General features: G+C 37.6%; 1 protein-coding gene across 1 annotated transcript in view; it reads right to left on the reverse strand.

The window, feature by feature from the left end:
- Nucleotides 1–20158, reverse strand: part of LOC126203072 (phosphatidylserine decarboxylase proenzyme, mitochondrial) — a 126610-nt gene that overhangs the window by 73540 nt on the left and 32912 nt on the right. Inside the window, exon 3 of the mRNA XM_049937311.1 lies at nt 14035–14198. Within this exon, the coding sequence (XP_049793268.1) occupies nt 14035–14198 (164 nt within the window). The remainder of the gene's footprint in view (nt 1–14034; nt 14199–20158) is intronic.

Consider the following 20158-nt stretch of genomic DNA (forward strand, 5'->3'; position numbering starts at 1 on the left):
TATATGGCAAAGCATGAAAGACACGGGACTCGTGGTGAATTTCCCTGCTGCCATGAAGCCTCAAATCCACACACATGAAACAGGAGGGATGCCATGGCAAGAATACTCACTTAAATGTGTAAAAATCTTGGATATCTAGTATCACAAAATCCAGTTGTCCTACATGAACAGCAAAGCTATCAAATTGAGCACGTTGATGAGACGAGCCTAACACCACTTAGAATGTTTATATATGCCAAAAACTACATAAGTTACAAAAATATTAAAAACTGTAATTTATGATACTTCCCTAGTTAAATTAACTGTATGAGAACCCGAGGTGCTACAAACTCAAACAAATTGTCAAATAAAATATACTTGTTTATAATGTAACCTGTGACTTCCCTGGTTTGATACATTAAACAGTTTTAATGTTACAAGCAACAAACAATCTTGCAGCTAAATGAGTTAAGCCACAATATGCAATTCCCCAAAGTAACATATATTATGAAGTCAGCGCAGTGTAGGAGCATCCATCACCTGTTTTCTGGCTGAGAATTTTTTTACATTATTCAGTGTTTTTAATAGAAATATTAAATTTATTTAAACTGGCCACTAATAAAGTTCTTGCAAGTATGGTGCATATGCTGTAAATTATGAGGGCACTTGGTGAAAGATCGACTAAAGACAATTCGAATAATTGGCCACTTCATTTTTCTATTTATTTACAAACATGTTTTCTTTACGTAAATGAATGTTGCAGAAGGTTTCAATATTTATTTCATAGATGACAAGTAACCAGTAGACTTGTAATGTAGTTTGTAATCAGGAAAGAACTGTAAGAAAGAGAACTGTATGTATGTATAGTTTTAAGAAACAAGGCAATGTGACATCAGCAATGCTATATAAGTGATATATGCATTTTCTGTGGTGTCAGTGATGCTATGTGAAATGCACATGTTCTGTCATGTTTGTGACACTATATAAGCAAGAAATGCCTATTCTGTTGGAACTTCTCTGCTTCACTCATGATTGCGGTGTCAGTGACAAGTTCTGCAATAGGTAGCGGTGAATAGAGATTATATGCGGCGTATCAGCTACGCCAAATGTGAAAGACTTAAAATTTTATGCTCTGTGTTGAACTCTATCTTAACACAAGAATGGCAGAAGGTGTCAAAATGACCCCATCATACATTTTCTTCGGTGTCATATCCAATTTTTTAAATTAATTCTTGAAATCGTTTTACTCGTACTAATTTTTTCCTCTTCTTGATAATCATATAATTGGCTTTCCAAAATACTTACATTTTCTTGAACATTTTATCTGATATGCCTAAAATGGCAGAAGCGGTCAACTTGACACTGCTTCTCTTCTTAATATATGTAAATAATTCAACAATGAAGCACCAATAACCACAAACCAGAGTTGTTGCTGCTCATTGTTGCACCTTGGACAATGCACATCCCAATCTGCCACAGTATATTGTGTAATTCACGTAATATTCTTTGTCCACGAAAGACATTTTCAGACTTGTTAGCATGGACTTTTTGACGAGGAAATGTTATGTCTCTGGGAGAATCGTGATGCTGAATCAGGAACTGAATTTATTGATGAAGATGAAGATTTTATACCTGAGGCAAGGGAAGATGAAGTCATTGTGAATTAAAACGGATTAGTGGAGGAGGATCTGATGCTGATCTATGATGACCCTCACCTCACCAATCACAGCAGGTCAAACTGAATTATTCTACAAAGATTGTCACTATGGATGGAACCTAGTGAGAGATTTTCAATTTTTCATCTTCTGGAAGGAGGTGAGCTGTGTACATTATAAAGGAAAGAGGAGATCCCACTACTTACGCTTGCTAATGAGTAGAGGACTCTGTCATCAGCACTTTGTGTTCTATTTTTGACGAGACAATGCTATAGCTCATTAAGAAATACACAGAATGAAATGCTAAAAAAATACTTTAATAACAATGTTTGGACCACAGCACTTGAGTAATTGAAAAAAAAAAAAAATAATAGCTGTGATATATGCTCAGGGTGTCATTTGTACAAAAGATATGTCTGCAGACAATCTGTGTTCAAATTCTTTGGGATCTGCTTTCATTGAGGACATTATGCCAAGGAACATATTTCAGGAGCTTCTCAGATTCTTCCATTCTGATGAAAAATGAGCAACAGCTGAGCACTTGCCAACCAAAAAATTCACTCTTGTACCCAAATTTGGGGAAGGTTCATAGAAAACAGTATTCATTATTACAAGCCTAGAGACAATATAACCATAGACAAGCAACTATTACCACGCAAAACAAGATGCAGATTCACTCAATTCATGCCAAACAAATATGGCTTCAAATTCTGGATTTCTGCTAATGTTTCAATGAATTATATATGTAATGCTTTTCCATACCTCGGACAAGAGAACATGCATAGAAAGAAGCAGTATGATGCTAAGAGTCTTTTGAAGCCATGTCTAAATTTAGAAAGAAAAGGGGCAACAGACAACTACCCCATGTCTCTACAACTTGCTAAGAAGCTTACAGAAAAGTAAATTTTATTAGTTGGTACAATCAACAAGATCTTTACTGAAATCCCTGATGAGGTATAAAATCCAGATGCTGAAATACAGTCCGCCACCATCCTGCACCAAACTGGCAACAGATTGCACCATGATTGCATATCAAAGAAAGAAGAGTAAAAAAATCACTCTTCACTCTTCTGAGTACACTGCATGCTAAAGAAGCAATAAGGAAAGAAGAAACCTGCAACCATACCATTCTAAAATGCAATGAAATGTGAGGTGGTCATGGTTGATCAATTAAATATACTAATAAAGTTGTACATAAGAGGCAGCCAATGCATACCTTCTGCAATATCTCAAACGATGGCAATACATGTGTGAGTCACCTACAAAACAGTACTGAACAAAAACATGAAAGGAAGGTGTTTGCACTTCAGCTGATGAATGAACTCAAGGTAACAAAAGAGGAGGAAGAAGAACATACAAAAGAAAATATGGGACAAAAATCACCTAGAAAATGGAAGCAGAGCCAAATTAGACTTTGCAAAGATTACAAAACCATTGCCAACTATGTAAAGTGTCAGAAAGGCATGTACGGAAAATGCAGGCATAAAACACAAACCACCTGAGCTAAATGAATCTAGCAGTTGCCAACTGAGTAAAAAGTACAATTAAGTCCTGTGTAGAATATATGGGAGTAAAACACAAAACAAATATACAAAATGTCTCACCTCAGCAATGTCTGTGGGTCATGGGGCAGAGAAGGATCTATAAATAATTGACAAATGAAAGTCTACAGTATAGGAAACTTGTTAGCAAGAGCAATGATAAATCAGTAAGATATTTTTGGTTTAAGTAAGTGATGTGTTAATTGCCGTGTTAAATAATTGTTGTTATAACTCAGAAAAAAGTATGGATTCACAAACAATAAAATAAAGCACTTCTTTATGTCAGATATGAAAATATTTTATGCAGGATCAAAATGATCCTTTTCCACTGTTTTAGGAATGTAGAGACTCCGCCTTTCTAGTGTTATTTCATCATTCACAGATGAGAGCTGTTCACAGACAGAGAGAACCTTAGCATTCATCTGGTGTTAGACACTCAAGAGAGTTGAAACATTACGTTTTGCAGTGTGTCACAATGTACTGTACTGAACTAAAGCCTGTTTAAATTAATAGCTCAGAAACTGATAACACAAATGACAAACTAAATAGATATTATTGTACAGTTTGATTTTTAATTTTCAATCACAACAGGATCATGTAATTTCAGATTTTCATGAAGTTACGGCTCTTTCGGAATCTGAAATTGAGCACCCACATGTGATGAGTGCTTGGTATGGGAGTTTGCCGTGTTCAGATACAAATCTTCACTGCACTGTTCACGATGAAAGTTTTTTTAATTTATTTATTTTATTATGAGGCCACAATTCAAAAGTGAATTCAATTTTATTTAATAAAATAAACTTTATTCCATTTCAGTTGTAAATATTTGTCATTTTCCATTACATAATTATCCTATTTTATCAAGTTTACTCTTGATAGTTTTATCCTTATGGTACATGTCAAGTGTCAAGCCACCAAAAACTTTCAGTCCATGCAGTCTTCAGCTAGTGCACAGCTGGTGGGGAAAATGTGGGTCTACTGTGAATTGCACCTTTTAGCACCTCTTTCTGGCTGCAGGATGCTGCTGTCCACAGTATAACTGGCATTTCCCATAGGGCTTCATGTGAGGCATATTTGCAACTGATGCTGTGTTTTGCAATTCTCATCAATTGCTAGGAAACATGGAAAGGATCTGAAGATTTGACAGTCAAGTTGACCAAAGGGTGATAAACAGATTGATGCGTGATCACCTGTTAGATATGTTCAAGCCAAAATTTCTCCTATGTTGCACATTTACGTGACACATTATTATTTCAAACACAACTTTTAACACTAATTTTGTTAGTCAAAAGAGACAGAGGGCTCCCAACTGGAAGCTCATACAAATAAACTTGTGATGTATCATTTCAGGAGGATGACTGTTCAAACCTCCATCCGGACATCCTGATTTAGGTTTTCCATGATTTTCCTAGATGACTGCAGGCAAATGCTGGGATGGTTCCTTTGACAGGGCACAGCTGATTTCCTTCCCTAACCTTCCCCCAAGACGGAGCTTGTGCTCCGTCTCTAATGACCTCATTATCAACGGGATGTTAAACACTAATCTTCTCCTCCTCCTACATCATTTCATTTGAAACTACTTGTTTACTTTTACAGTTGATCTGACAATTTACAGATCAGGTAGATGCTACCACATCACTTCTCAATACGGCACTCACATATCTGTTTATAACAAATAATTTGGCAGACATTTCCACTACCATATGATTGTACCAGCGACATGAAATGAGAGCAGACAATATTTTTCTGACTCAGCTAAAAGGTGCCAGAGATTCAGGTTTACAGTAGTGACATGGCACCAAATGAGAAAAATTTTTGGAAATCATACATCATCACTTTTTCCAATGTCATTTTTGTACAACCTTTCAGTGAAATAATAATACGAAAAAGGTTTCATCACTGGAAAGATCCCTAATAAATATACTGTAAACTGACACACAAAACCAGGACCATTCTAAATCCTTCTCAACAAAAGAGGTCTATTTGAAGAAAGCCAGTAGAATTCAACCATCCAATATGACAGGGTTCAAAAACGAAATGTGATTCAGTCTATTGCAAACTGTCATTTATGATCTTCTAGACCACGGGTTTTCAATCTGCGCATTGCAGCTCCCAGGGGCAATGTGGCCTCAGAGTTGAGACTTTGCGATGGTTTCATAAAAATAATAATTCGGTTTGAGTAAAGAAATAATGTGTGCACTATTATAGTAGTGATATCTAGTGAGCTGACAAGTGTTGTTACTATGAGAGCATGGTAGATGGAAACCAAATCCTACTCTGTGACTCATTTATCTTCATTCAGTAACAATCAATTTGAAGGTTAGTTTTGTCAAATGATGATTTTTAATTGTTGTTCCTCCTCTGTGACTGGTGTTTCTCTGCCCATAAGGCTAATTTTTTAAATGTAAGTACAATACATGATACTTCAAATGTATCATGCAGTTCTAAAGATGAAAAATTAAGAAGTATGATGACAGTTGACAGTTAGGTGAACTTCAGTTTTACACGTACTGCTGCTAGAAATGAGGAACAGTCACAGAGCATCATTTGTTTCATTTCCTAGCTATTGAAAGCAAATCAACTTAAAAAAGAAATAAAAAGAAAAACAGCTGCTCTGGACATGGTATCTATTATGATAGGCGAGTCAGCTGCCAGACAACACTTATTCGTTGAATGCTTGATGTGGGTGACAACATGAATGATTAACTGGTTGAAAAACTTTAAAGTAATGGCAACTTCACTCTTCAGTTGGATGAAGCTACAGACAACCATAATGATGCACATCTAATTTCTTACTTGTGATTTATCCATAAGAATAAATTTCATAACAATCTTCTTTCATGCAGAAAAATAACTCTTATAACAGACCTCTTTGAAATGGTACACTCTTTTGTAGTAGAAAACCACATTAACTGTGAAAATTTTATGGATGGCTGTTATCCATAGAAAGACTGCCCATGCTATTTGGACAATCTGTTTTATTCACCAATATGCAGTGGTATCGAAAAGCATGAGTGCTGCCCTTCATGAAGTTGTTCTACCAGTGATCAAAGTGGTAAACTTCATTAAAAGTCAGCCACCAAAGTCAAAAGTTCAACAAATTTGCATTGATACAGGGCTGAGCACATTTCCCTAATTTATTACAGTGAATAGCTTCCATGTGCGACTACTTTGAAAAGGGTGTATGAACTCAGGAATGAATCTCACTCTTACCTTGCTCAAGAGAAAAACTTGAATTCCAAAAAGTTCATAGACTGTGGCTGTTTTGACTGGCATAACTCTGTAACATCTTTGAAATACTCAATTCATTATCCTTTCAAAGCAATAAGACCAACAGCCTGCAGCTGTCAGATAAAATTCTTCAGCCTTCAGAAAGAAGCTACTACTATGGAGGAAGAAGTTGGATGATAAAATATATTACATTTTCCCTGCTCTTAACTCAGTTTCAGAAGACAACATCTTTCAGCTGAGTGAAGAATTGAAGTATGTTTGTGGACCATTTAAATGAACTCACTGATTACTTTTTGAAGTACTTTCCAGAAGATGATGATGTACAAGACTGGATCAAAGATCCTTTCATTACTTAACCATCCATCAACTCTTATTATCGAAGGACAAGAGCAACTGACTGATATTTCTTCAGGCTCCAAATTGGAATCGAAGTTTGTTTCCTCTCATCACTTCTTGAGTTTTAGAGCTTGGTGAGGCAGAAGTATTTGCAAGTCTGTAACAAGCCCTACGAGTTTTTACACCTTTTCGTTCTTCAGCAGACAGCCATCAACACAAAATGTAGACCATAAGTGAATGTGGAGAGAGAGATGAGAGTCGTAAATTCCAAACTTTGCTGAGACTTGAATAACTGGTTATGAAGAAGCATGCTTACCCTTTCCGTGGATTTTGTTGCAAAAATAAGATGTAGTAACATTAACAGTCGATTAACATTTTTTAAAACTTTTATTTACCCTACACTTCAAATTTTCTATGTGAAAGGATCTGCGTATGGTTTATGTTCTGGTCAAGGTTTTCAAAAAGTTTGAAAACCACTATTCTAGGACTATGGTGCTTATGTAAGGGCTTGATCATCTAAAAGAAAATTGCTGAACACAAAAAAGACTGTCAAGTGGCATTTGACTGTATTTATAAGGCAATGAATTACCACATTAGATGCTACTTATCTTCTCTCGCATAAAAAGGTAACATTTGAGCAACTATGCGCAACAATGCCATTGACAAGAAAAATATCAAGTTTTGCTGCCAGTGCTGAGAAAATTTCTACAAGGATCAGTAGTGGTCATCACATCCTCTTGGATCAGTGGAGCCACACTGTCAGATTCTCCCCTCATTTTCACCAGGACATAAACCATGAAATGTGGATTCCTGTTCTACTTCATGACATCACAGCCAAAAGTGTGAAGGCTGTTCAATAAATGACACCCATAAAACTGTTACTTAAAAATCTTTAGTGATCAGCAGGGAGGTTGCTATTGGTGCTGTCGTCGTCGTCATCATGTTTGAAGAGTGGTTTGATGTAGTTTCCCACATTAGTCCAGCTTGTGCAAGCCTCTTCACCTCTGCAGAATCACCGCAACCACATTAATATGAACTTTCTTATTGTATTCAAGATTTGGACTCTACAATTTTTACCCTCCCACACTTATTTCCATTAGCAAACTGACAATTCCTAGATGCCTCAAAATGTGTCCAATCAATTGATCCCTTCTTTTAGTCAAGCCCCATCATAACTTTCTTTTCTTCCCAATTCGATTCATTACCTTCGTTCGTTTTTAAGTCTACGCATCTAATCTTCAACATTCTTCTGTAGCACTACATTTAAAAAGCTGTTTTTCTCTACTTGTTTAAACTCTTTGTCGTCCATATAACTCTAGAAAAATACTTTTCGAAATTCTGTTCTTATCATTGCCTATCTGAATTTTACATCCTCTCCACTTCTGCCATCATCAGTTATCTTGGTCCCAAATAGCAAAACTCACCTACTACTTTAAGTGTCTCATTTACTAATTTAATTCTCTTGGCATCACCTGATTTAATTCGACTATATTCCACAACCTTGTTTTACTTTTTGGGGGCTCATCTTCTACCCTCTTTTCAAAACACTATATATTCCGATCAAATGCTCTTCCAAGTCCTTTGCCATCTCTTCACAGAATTACAATGTTATTGACAAACATCACTGTAATTATTAAAAGAATTTAAAACATCTATTAGGTCATGTAATAATGGTCACTTGATTTTACTGGAACCTTTCCGTTTTTTCATCACAGTTTCAGCTCCTGCCAATCTTCACAGGATCACTGCAAATATGGTGAATGCAAACCTTTAAAACTGTTGTCAGTTGTGAATAAACATAACATGTAGACACATGATATTCATAGAGAAATTCTTAGAATCTAACTTGTATGTACTTGTAGCATAAATTATTTTGAGCCTAAAGGAAAAATTCTGGGCATTCTTGGGGAACTAGAAATGTAACACAGGGCATCTTCGTTTATTACCAAATAGCATAATTAGTGAACAGGTTACTAGTAGTAGACAGTGGTTTTTCAATATTTTCGACAATTTGTTACAACAGAAAGGGGGAAAATTGGTCTTTCCTTTGCTCATGTATCACAATCCTATAATGTACAAATAATTTCATGTCATAAGAGAAAATAGTATCTTATGACATTTGCACTATTCCTGTTTTTAATAGTTTTAGCTGTTTTTTTAAATAATTATTATTTTTAGTTACTCATTGTGTTTGTCTGTTTGTGAGAATGAAAGGTACAATTTTTAATACATTTTATATAATTTCATGTGGGGGGGGGGGCGGAAAAAAAAAAAAAAAAAAAAAAAAAAAAAAAAAAAAAAAAAAAAAAAAAAAAGCCTTATTATAGCTGCAGTCTTGTCACTGCAAATGTTGTAGATTGCTCTTTATTTCCAGTATTTTATCCTTCCTGCCTTCTTACACTTGTGTGTCAACATAATTAATTGCAGTGGAAAATTCACCAATCCACAATGTCGATAGTCCAATAGAATACAACAGTGGTAGAGCCAATGGTAAACACAATTTGAAAAATTGTCAAGTCAGAGTGTTCACAACATCCTGAATGAATTGTCAAGGGATGTGGCCGGGTGCGGGGGGGGGGGGGGGGTTGGAAGCAAATTCTGCCCATTAACTCCCGGTGCATAGGCAGCTGTGGTGGGAGAGTGTGATGGTATACGTTGTAATACAAGGTGGCAGCATGTCCCACATCCTTTATATTGTGCTGATGAAAGAGGGTTGTGTAGAAACCTTAATTTATGGTAGTAGTGCTAGAGGAAGGACTGCATATGTTGTGGGAATCTTCTATTTATGAGCAGATACAAAACACATAGTAAGCACAGTACAGTGACAAGGCATGACAGAGGGCAAATGTTTTGCTGGTGGGGAAGGAGCCATATGCACTTGAGGTCGCGACTTGTGGTGCCACGGACACCAAAGAAGAGAGATCGGGACGACAAATGTTGTTGTTCCAGAAAAGAAAAACAAAAGAAGATTGTATGGAATAACTACTTATTTCTTGACTCTGGCACGCTAACAGAGTGTGTCTGGCACACTAACAAACAGTCTGTCTGGGATACTAACAAACTGTCTGTCGATGAGTATAGTCATTAAGACCTTAAATGTGAATGTTTAACTGATATTTTGAAAGTGCTATGGTGACTGTTAAATACAGAAAGATTTTAAAAAGAAGTGGTTACATGATTTCGTAGCCAGTTGGTAGCAAACAATCTTCCATTATCACAGAGCTTTTCTCCATATGGTGAAGAAGTTTGATATAGCTATCAGTGGCACTGTATAGCAGGACCACAAGTTCAAGGAGTGACATAAGTGCAGAAAGAAAAGATTTAAAGGTAAAGGGAATCATGAACATATAACTGACAGATCACACTCCAGAATTGGTACCCTGCTCAAGTACTCTCCAGCAACAAATACTAGCAGTAACATTCCACGTGGTGACCGAGGAATGAAAGAAAAAGGCACTGAGATATGGTTGTGGTGAGAGAGAGAAAAATTTCACCATAAAATTGTTTCTACCTGAAATGTGCAGTTACAATAGGTGAAGAAGATGATGTGTTGGGATGACAACCAAATATCTAGATAACAGCAAAATTAATAAAGTAAAGAAGGTTTGCTGAGGAGAGTAACGCTTCAACATTAAAAATGGTTATCGTGTGTGAGTACTGGCTCAGCATGTAATACGAGATATGTTAAGTCACCTAAATGGAAGAGCCTGTGAACAATTTCTCTCTCTCTCTCTCTCTCTCTCTCACACACACACACACACACACACACACACACACACACACACAAGCATCTGCTTCATGCTGCAGCACAATATAAAATGAATTAGGTGAGCTGTAATGTGGACTGTCAACAGTTATGTTTCACATTATGACTAATTTTATCAGTAGTACTACATACTTTTTCACGGGGATAAAATATTCATTCAATATAACTAGTGTATTTGAGTGAGTAATCTTCACACTTTAGCTTATGCCTATCCTAGGAGCATGAATAAAAAAATGTTAAGTGAGATTTTAGATAAACTGTAATGGTGCAATCAATTAGATGAACTGTCTCACAATATAATAACAATATCAAATGATATGACAACACACAAAACGGACAGTAAAACTCACACAGATAAGTTGAAACAGCTGGGTAGGCTAGAAGATATGTCTAATGATGTAACACCACTTGCAGATACAGTTTCTCAAATTGAGGCAACCTTAGAAAACGTACCTACGATGTTCGAAACAGAAATGAAGAAACACTGTGATTCGGTTAGCAAGGAGGTAGAGGAAAATTTAAATAATGTCAATGATGCTATAAAATGATTACAAAATATAACTATGAATGATTTGAAAACTGTAGCAACCAAATCTCAGATACAAAAAACAGGGTCAAAGTGTTGGAATTAAATAGAAATCTTATTGAAAGTGAGAGTGATCCAAATACCATAACTAGTCTGGAAGCTCTAATGTTACTCCAACTTCTGTTCTGATTAAAATACTTCTCATTACGAGAGATTCATTGTAGCAAGAGAGTGATGTAGTTTTTGAGTGGAATACTTAGCTTTGAACTGCTGAATTCTCTTCCACTAATAAAGTCCATTAGAGGATGTATATTGCAGATTTGCCTGGATTTTAGACATGATGAAAACTATGTTAAAATAATGTTTTCCAACACACTGATGATTCCTTTTAACAGCAGATGCATTTTCCATAAGCATTTACAAAGATCTTCATACATAAACTGTTCTCTACTAACATGACTGACAAAACAGCAACTGTTACAGATTTTCTGTCATTACATTGGCCAAATAGCAGCTGACTCCCAGTGCTTTCCATCACTGAATATATACCCTATCTTAACAATGAATGTTCTTTAGCCTATTGTCAAAAACAATTACATTTACTGATTTATAATGAAAAGTTAATGATTTACAACAAACTGTTAGTACAGTTTTAAGGACATGAAATGATGTTTAATTCTGAATACAGTTAGAAATATTGTTCTTTTGACTTTTGTGTGGAAATTTGATTATGAAGTTACAATAACAATACCTGTAGTAAAATCATTAATTACATCTTCATTTTATATTGGATTTTATTTCTAACATTAACTGAGGTACAGCACTAAATGCCAAAATGGAATTTCAGGTTAAAGTTCTGTATGAAAATACTGAAGAATCAAAATGACAGAAAATCAGCTGTTTACACAAGAATGACCAAGAATTGTTAATGAGAAATTACAGCTGATCTAATTGCTTTTTCATTATTGACATGATACATAAAATGCACAAGTCTCATTAAATACATCAGATGACTGATAAATGCTCCAAAAGTCTCTTTTTAGTTAAGTTGGAATTTACAAATTTTGCTAATTAACTATTGGTTTAATTATGAGAGATATTTCTCCTAACATTTCTATGGGAATGTAATAAGGCAATCATGAGAATGGAATGTCAGTCGACTGACATCTCTGCCCCAACTATTTGTCTTTAAATATGTCTGCTTGTGTCTGTATATGTGTGGATGGATATGTGTGTGTGTGTGTGTGTGTGTGCAAGTGTATACCCGTCCTTTTTTCCCCCTAAGGTAAGTCTTCCGCTCCCGGGATTGGAATGACTCCTTACCCTCTCCCTTAAAACCCACATCCTTTCGTCTTTCCCTCTCCTTCCCTCTTTCCTGATGAGGCAACAGTTTGTTGTGAAAGCTTGAATTTTGTGTGTATGTTTGTGTTTGTTTGTGTGTCTATCAACCTGCCAGCGCTTTCGTTTGGTAAGTCACATCATCTTTGATGTTGATTTTGTATATAAATGAACCATACAGTTTAATTTGCTGACAGAAATTAAGAAAAACCATACTTTCTAACTTTTGTCCACAACATATTGTGGATTGGGTAATATACAATCTGCTAAACTTTTGGTGGTATCTAAGCATTCATTACCTACCCTATAACTAGTCCTATTAAAAGACACATATGCAGCTATCAGTAGAACAGAAAGCATACGAAAAGTAGACACAACTAGCCACTAGTGGCAATTCTAATTCTATTGAAGATACTGTTGATCCCCAGAATGAATTTCAAAAATTGTGGGAAGAGTTAAATAACACTAAATAGGAACTTGGGAGTAAAACATCTGCACCCAATATTGAGTTATCTGCAGAGTTATTAGAGGAATTGCAATTAGGGAGTGGACTGAACTGATCAAAATAATTCCGTAAGTTTAAACCTGAAGGTGATGTACACCCAATAAAATTCTTATGGATATTTTCACGATCTATGCCCCAGAAATGAGATGGCTAAGAAAATGGATTTTGCACTGGGACATTTAGCAGCTGACACAGCAGAATGGAGAACAGCCAACACCAACATTAGACTGTCAATGACAGGAAACATGTTGCTTGGTCAAACAAGTCTCATTTCAAATTGTATCGAGCGAACGGACATATATGGGTATAGAGACAACCTCATGAATTCATGGATTCTGCATGTCAGTAGGGACTGTTCAAGCTGGTGGAGGCTCTGTAATGGTGTTGGGCATGTGCAGTTGGAGTTATATGGGACCCCTGATACATCTAGATACAACTCTGACAGGTGACATGTACGTAAGCATCCTGTCTGATCACCTGCATCCAGTCATGTCCATTGTGCATTCTGACAGACTTGGGCATTTCCAGTAGGACAATGCGACACCCCACACACCCAGAACTGCTACAGAGCGGCTCCAGGAACACTCTTTTGAGTTTAGACACAGTATCACTGTTCAGTCAAAACCTGGTCCTGGAAATTCTTTCTGGTACTTAAACATGACTTGCAGCTCCGCAAACGATTTATGTGTATGAAAAATTACAAGTTGCACCATGAAAACAAAAGATACAGGTTTAATTCCTGTTGATGACAGGTCACTGGACATGTAGCATAAGCTTAGACTGGAGAAGATTCAGTCAGGTCCTTTTCAAAGTAATCACCATTGTATTTGCCATAAGCAGTTTATGGAAAGGACAAACTTCTAAATCTAGATGGTCAGATAGGGATTTGAAATACCATCTTCTTGAATATAAGTACAATGTCTTACCATTGCATCACCCCACTCAGTCAAATTGCATCATGGCTTCAATTCAGAACTAATGTGTGTTTAGAAGTCACAATCTACAGTTTTGGCAATATTTGCTTGATACTACTTGAATAAACTTGACCATTTTTTGAATTTTAATACCCTTTAACATAATAATACAGATACAAATAATTACTATAAAAATAATACTGAGTGCAAACTCATTAAAGTTAATTTAAAATATTCACCAACCTCCCAGTCCTTTGCCTCTTCTACGGGTTCCTTCGTGTGTTTCTTTTTTATGTAGTTCCACTGAACCACACCAACAGTTGCAAACAGGAGACTTAAAGGAAGAGGCCTCCAAACACGTCTCAGGTATTGCCATCGCTGGTTACTCTTACTGACGTCTGCATACTCTAAAAAAAAAAAAAAAACTGTTAAAAATGAAAATACCACCCAGTAACTACTGTTTAAAAGCAATATTTCACATTAACGAAGTTCTCACTCTCTGACATCAATACCCTTGCACATAAGATACACATTTATCACACAAACTGAAAGCAGAGAAACAAATTCAACACACAAATGAAATCTTAAAAGGCAAAACTGGATAAAATAACTCTGTATAATAGTGTCATATCTAATAAAGGGTGTCCCTGGAGGAATATACAATATTCAGGGATATGACAGAAATGATCATTCAAACCATAAAAGTCCAATAAACATAGTCTCTAAAATGCACATCTTAAAAGCTATGAGCACTTGCTAAGTAGTAAAGATATGTTTCACAGTAATGAAGATAAACAAGTGCTCATAGCTTTTAAGGTATATATTTTAGAGCCGATGATTACTAAATTTTCTGTATTGTATTGCATTTTATTTGTATTCATCTCATTACATACATTTTACACGTCATATCATCACATTGAACAGGACACACATTGCTTCGAATGACTGTTCTTGTTATATTCCTGAATACTTACCATTCCTCCTGAAACATCCTGCAGAAGAAAATGCAGGAAGAAAGGATTTTAGAGATTATAGTCTTATTGATTGGTTACTGGTGACATAACATTCGCTTAGTTGAGCACGAATGAGGAAGAAATCAGGTTGTAGCCTTATTGAATAAAACAGTCTAGCCTTCATTTGAAGTGATTTTGAGAAAACACAAAAATCTAAATCAGGGCAGCCAAATATGTATTTGAATCATGATTCTCCAGAATATATTTCCAGTTATTTCAAGTTAACCCTTTTGACACAGCACCGGAGTTTCACTTGGGCACTAGTTACGCCAGTGGATGAGTGAGATTTGCGTGGCATCTCAACAGTGGTCAAGAGAGCCACGGAAAGGGAAACACCTCAGCGCATCACAATGAGACTGCCACGCCAGAAGGGACCGTTACAAAACATTTTCGTGCAAACATCAGTCCAGCTTCCAAAGTGACATCGCCTCTTACTAAGTTTTCTCTTCTTCGACAGAATGACCACAGAATTTATGAAAATACTATGTAACATCAATATGACCTTTTTGTAAAGTTGTTTTTGTAATGCCATTTAGCCTGAAGATGAGGTATTCCCTAGAAACATGTCGCTATATAAATAAGTAATACAACAGTTGACAAAGTTTGCGACTGGTAGCGGTAATTTAAAAAAACCTTTACATATTTCTTGAGACAGTCACAGTTGAAAAATAGTCAAAACACATTGAAGCTCACTAGCATGTCTGCTGGTTCAAGACATAGTCTTCAGTCGTCGTATAAGATCTTCTGAGTTTCAAATGTGATTTTCACATTTTCCTACCAAAGGGCTTAGAAGAGAAGCCAGATGTTTTTCCAGGTAATATGTTAGAGCTCCTATATTGCTCACGATGGGGCAAAGAAGAAACCCCTTCCTTATGCATCTTAAGCAGAGAATAAAATTGTGGTGGAACTGGTGCTTGTACTCTTAATCTCTTTTGGAGATGTTTCAGGGAACTGACAGGATTTGACGAGTGAAGCCATTGCAGCAACATGTCAGTAAGCACCTGAAGATGACAAGCAGCTGTCTCATTGAAATAGTGTGCAGCTTCCACAACATTATCCAGTGTGATGCCTATGAAGAAATGAAGCAGTTACAACGTTGCGAAGTCTCAAACAGCACAAAACTATTTGATATTGGCATACACATCACGAAAATAATACCAACTTGGCTGTATTATTTAACAACTTATTTTTAGCAAATTATAACATTTCACCAATTTGTTACTTTTTGTTGAATGGCATGCATGTTGTTGGTATGGTCTACAGTCCGAAGACTCATTTGATGCAACTCTCCATGCTACTCAATCCTGTGCAAGCCTCATCATCTCCGAATAACTACTGCAACCTATATCCTTCTGAATCTGCTTACTGCATTCATCTTTTTGTAACCCTCAACGATTTTCACCCCCAACACTTCCCTCCAATACTAAATTGGTATTACCTTGATGCCTCACAATATGTCCTGTCAAATGATCCCTTCTTTTGGTCAAGTTGTGCCACAAATTTCTTGTCTCTCAAATTCTATTCAGTACTTTCTCATTAGTTACATCATCGACCCATCTAATCTTCAGCATTCTTCTGTAACACCATATTTTGAAAGCTTCTACTCTACTTTTCTCTAAACTGTTTATTGTCCATGTTTCACTTCCATACATGGCAACACTCCATACAAATGCCTTCAGAAAAAGACTTCCTAACACTTAAATTTCTATTTGATGTTAACAATTTTCTCTTCTTCAGAAATGCTTTTCTTCCCATTGTCAGACTACATTTCATATCCTCTCTACTTCAGCCATCCTCAGTTAATTGCTGCCCAAACAGCAAAACTGGTCTACTACTTAAAGTACCACGTTTCCCAATCTAATTCCTTCAGCATTTCTGATTTTATTTGACTATATTCTATTATCCTTGCATTGCTTTTTTGATTTTCATCTTATATTTTCCTTTCAACACACTGTCCATTCCATTCAACTGCTCTTCCAAGTCCTTTGCTGTCTCTGACAGAATTAAAATGTCATTGACAAACCTTAATGTTTTTATTTCTTCTTTGTGAACTTTAATTCCTACTCCAATTTTTTCTTCAGTTTCTTTTACTGCTTGTTCAACGTACAGATTGAGTAACATCAGGGATATGCTAAACCCGTCTCACTTTCTTCTCAACCACTGCATCCCTTTCATACCCATGACTTATTGCTTTTCACAATATATATAAATGACCTAGTAGATAGTGTCGGAAGTTCCATGCGGCTTTTCACGGATGATGCTGTAGTATACAGAGAAGTTGCAGCATTAGAAAATTGTAGCGAAATGCAGGAAGATCTGCAGCGGATGGGCACTTGGTGCAGGGAGTGGCAACTGACCCTTAACATAGACAAATGTAATGTATTGCGAATACATAGAAAGAAGGATCCTTTACTGTATGATTATATGATAGCGGAACAAACACTGGTAGCAGTTACTTCTGTAAAATATCTGGGAGTATGCGTGCGGAACGATTTGAAGTGGAATGATCATATAAAATTAATTGTTGGTAAGGCGGGTGCCAGGTTGAGATTCATTGGGAGAGTCCTTAGAAAATGTAGTCGATCAACAAAGGAGGTGGCTTACAAAACACTCGTTCAACCTATACTTGAGTATTGCTCATCAGTGTGGGATCCGTACCAGATCGGGTTGACGGAGGATATAGAGAAGATCCAAAGAAGAGCGGCGCGTTTCATCACAGGGTTATTTGGTAACTGTGATAGCGCTACGGAGATGTTTAGCAAACTCAAGTGGCAGACTTTGCAAGAGAGGCGCTCTGCATCGCGGTGTAGCTTGCTCGCCAGGTTTCGAGAGGGTGCGTTTCTGGATGAGGTATCAAATATATTGCTTCCCCCTACTTATACCTCCCGAGGAGATCACGAATGTAAAATTAGAGAGATTCGAGCACGTACAGAGGCTTTCAGACAGTCGTTCTTCCCGCGAACCATACGCAACTGGAATAGAAAAGTGAGGTAATGACCGTGGCACGTAAAGTGCCCTCCGCCACACACCGTTGGGTGGCTTGCGGAGTATAAATGTAGATGTAAATGTAGATGCAGATGTAGACTGTTATAACTGCCGTCTGGTTTCTGTAGAGGTTGTGAATAGTCTGTTGCTCCCTGTGTTTTACCCATGCTATCTTCAGAATTTCAAAGACAGTATTCCACGTAACATTGTCAAAGGCTTTCTCTAAGTCTACAAATGCTACAAATGTAAGTATCTCTCCTTAACCCATCTTCTATGAGAAGTTGTAGGCGTCAGTATTGCCTCGCATGTTCCTACATTTCTCCAGCATCGACACTGATCTTCCCTGAGGTCGGCTTCCACCAGTTTTTCCAGTCTTCTGTAAAGAATTTGCGTTAGTATTTTGGAGCCATGACTTATTAAACTGATAGTTCAGTAATTTTCACATCTGTCAGCAACTGCTTTCTTTGGAATTGGCATGACTGTTTTTCTTGAAGTCTGAGGGTATTTCACCTGCCTCATACATCTTGCACACCAAGTGGAAGAATTTTGTCATGGCTGGCTCTCCCACGGCTACAAGTAGTTCTGATAGAATGTCATCTATCCCTCAGGGCCTTGTTTCTGCTTTAGATCTTTCACAGTTCTGTCAAATTCTTTTTGCAATATCACATCTCCCAACTCCTCTTCATCTACATCCACTTCCCTTTCTATAAACTGCCCTCAAGTTCATCCCCCTTGTATAGACCCTGTATGTACTCCATCCACCTTTCAGCTTTTCCTTTTTTGCTTAGGACTGGTTTTCCATCTGAGCCCTTGATGTTCATACAGCTGCTTCTCTTTTCTCCAAAGGCCTCTTTAAGTTTCCTGTAGGCAGTATCTATCTTTCTGGTAGTGAAATACACTTCTAAATACTTACATTTGTCCTCTAGCCATTCCTGCGTAGCCATTTTGCACCTCCTATCAATTTCATTTTTTTAACATTTGTATTTTCTTTCACGTGCTTCAGCTACTGCATTTTTAAATTTTCTCCTTTCATCAATTAAATTCAATATCTCTTGTTAACCACAGATTTAGCTACGCCTAATGCTCCTTCTGGAACTCTCAAAAATCTTCAGTTATTTCAATTTCTACAGGTCCCATCTCCTTAATTTCCTACCGTCTTTCAATTTCTTCAGTTTTCATCTAAAGCTCATAACCAAAAAATTGTGGACAGAGTCCACATATGAGGAGGAATCCAAAACTTTTGGGACGGGTGCTGCCATCTGGAAGGTAGGAGCAGTAGATCTTTGCACCGCTAGGTGGCGAGAGCAGCATATCTGATGAGTCAGTGTGCGGAGTGGCATTCAGCTGGGAGGACGTGTTGCATGTGCACAGTGATTTCTGTAATACTTTGTGTTTGCTGTGTGGTGATCCTACAATGGATCTGCGAACAGAACAGTCTGTGTGTGTGTATCAAATTCTATGCGAATCTCGAGAAAAGTGATACGGAGCCCCTTGCAATGATTCTATAAGTGTTTGGGGGACAGAGCATGAAGATGATGTTCACTTTGGAAGACCCAAAAACGCTAGACAGGTGAAGGGCAAAGTGAAGAGCATGGGGAGGGGGGAGGGGGTGAGAGCGAGGGGGGTGGGAGCGAGGGAGGTGGGAGCGAGGGGGGGTGGGAGCGAGGGGGGTGGCAGCGAGGGGGGTGGGAGCAAGGGGTGAGAAGGGGGAGGGGAGGGAGGCAGTGAGAGGGGGGAGGGAGGGGGAGGGTGTGGGAGGGTGGGAGGGGGAGGGAGGGGGATGGAGGGTGGTAGAGAGAGTGGTAGAGAGGGCGGTAGAGAGGGGGGTAGAGAGGGGGGGAGAAGATGGAGAGGAGGAGGAGGAGGAGGAGGAGGAGGAGAATACAGGATACTGTTGGTCCTCTTGTTAACTATTTTTCCACACATCGGCATCCTGCTGAATGCTTGTGGGATGCTGTGGCACAATGGCGCAAGCTTCTTTATGTGCTGCTTTAAGAACTCTCCTACCAGCTCCTTCTCTCAATTCAGAATCTCTTTCTCCACCTGCCTTCAGAGAGGTGAAAAGATGATACCCTGAAGGTGCCAAATCAGGGAACACAGGGGGAGGGTGTAGTTCAAAACGACCCTACCAAATGAGTCCAGGACTGTGTGCCTTAGTGATTAAGACTGCGGGAGGACTGGTGTTGTCATGCAACAGAACAAGCACTCTCCTCTCGTCAGCTTTGCCTTCTTTTTGTTTGGATTGCTCCTTTGGAGGTTTTTTAGGGTCTCAAATATTGTTGTGCATTGCTGGTCTCCCTGAGACAGTCCCAGAAATTTGACCAAAATCACACCTTTTCTGTACCAGAACAATGAGGCTGTGTGTTTTT

This window comes from Schistocerca nitens, chromosome 9 (genome assembly GCF_023898315.1).
Source record: "Schistocerca nitens isolate TAMUIC-IGC-003100 chromosome 9, iqSchNite1.1, whole genome shotgun sequence".
NCBI lineage: Eukaryota > Metazoa > Arthropoda > Insecta > Orthoptera > Acrididae > Schistocerca > Schistocerca nitens.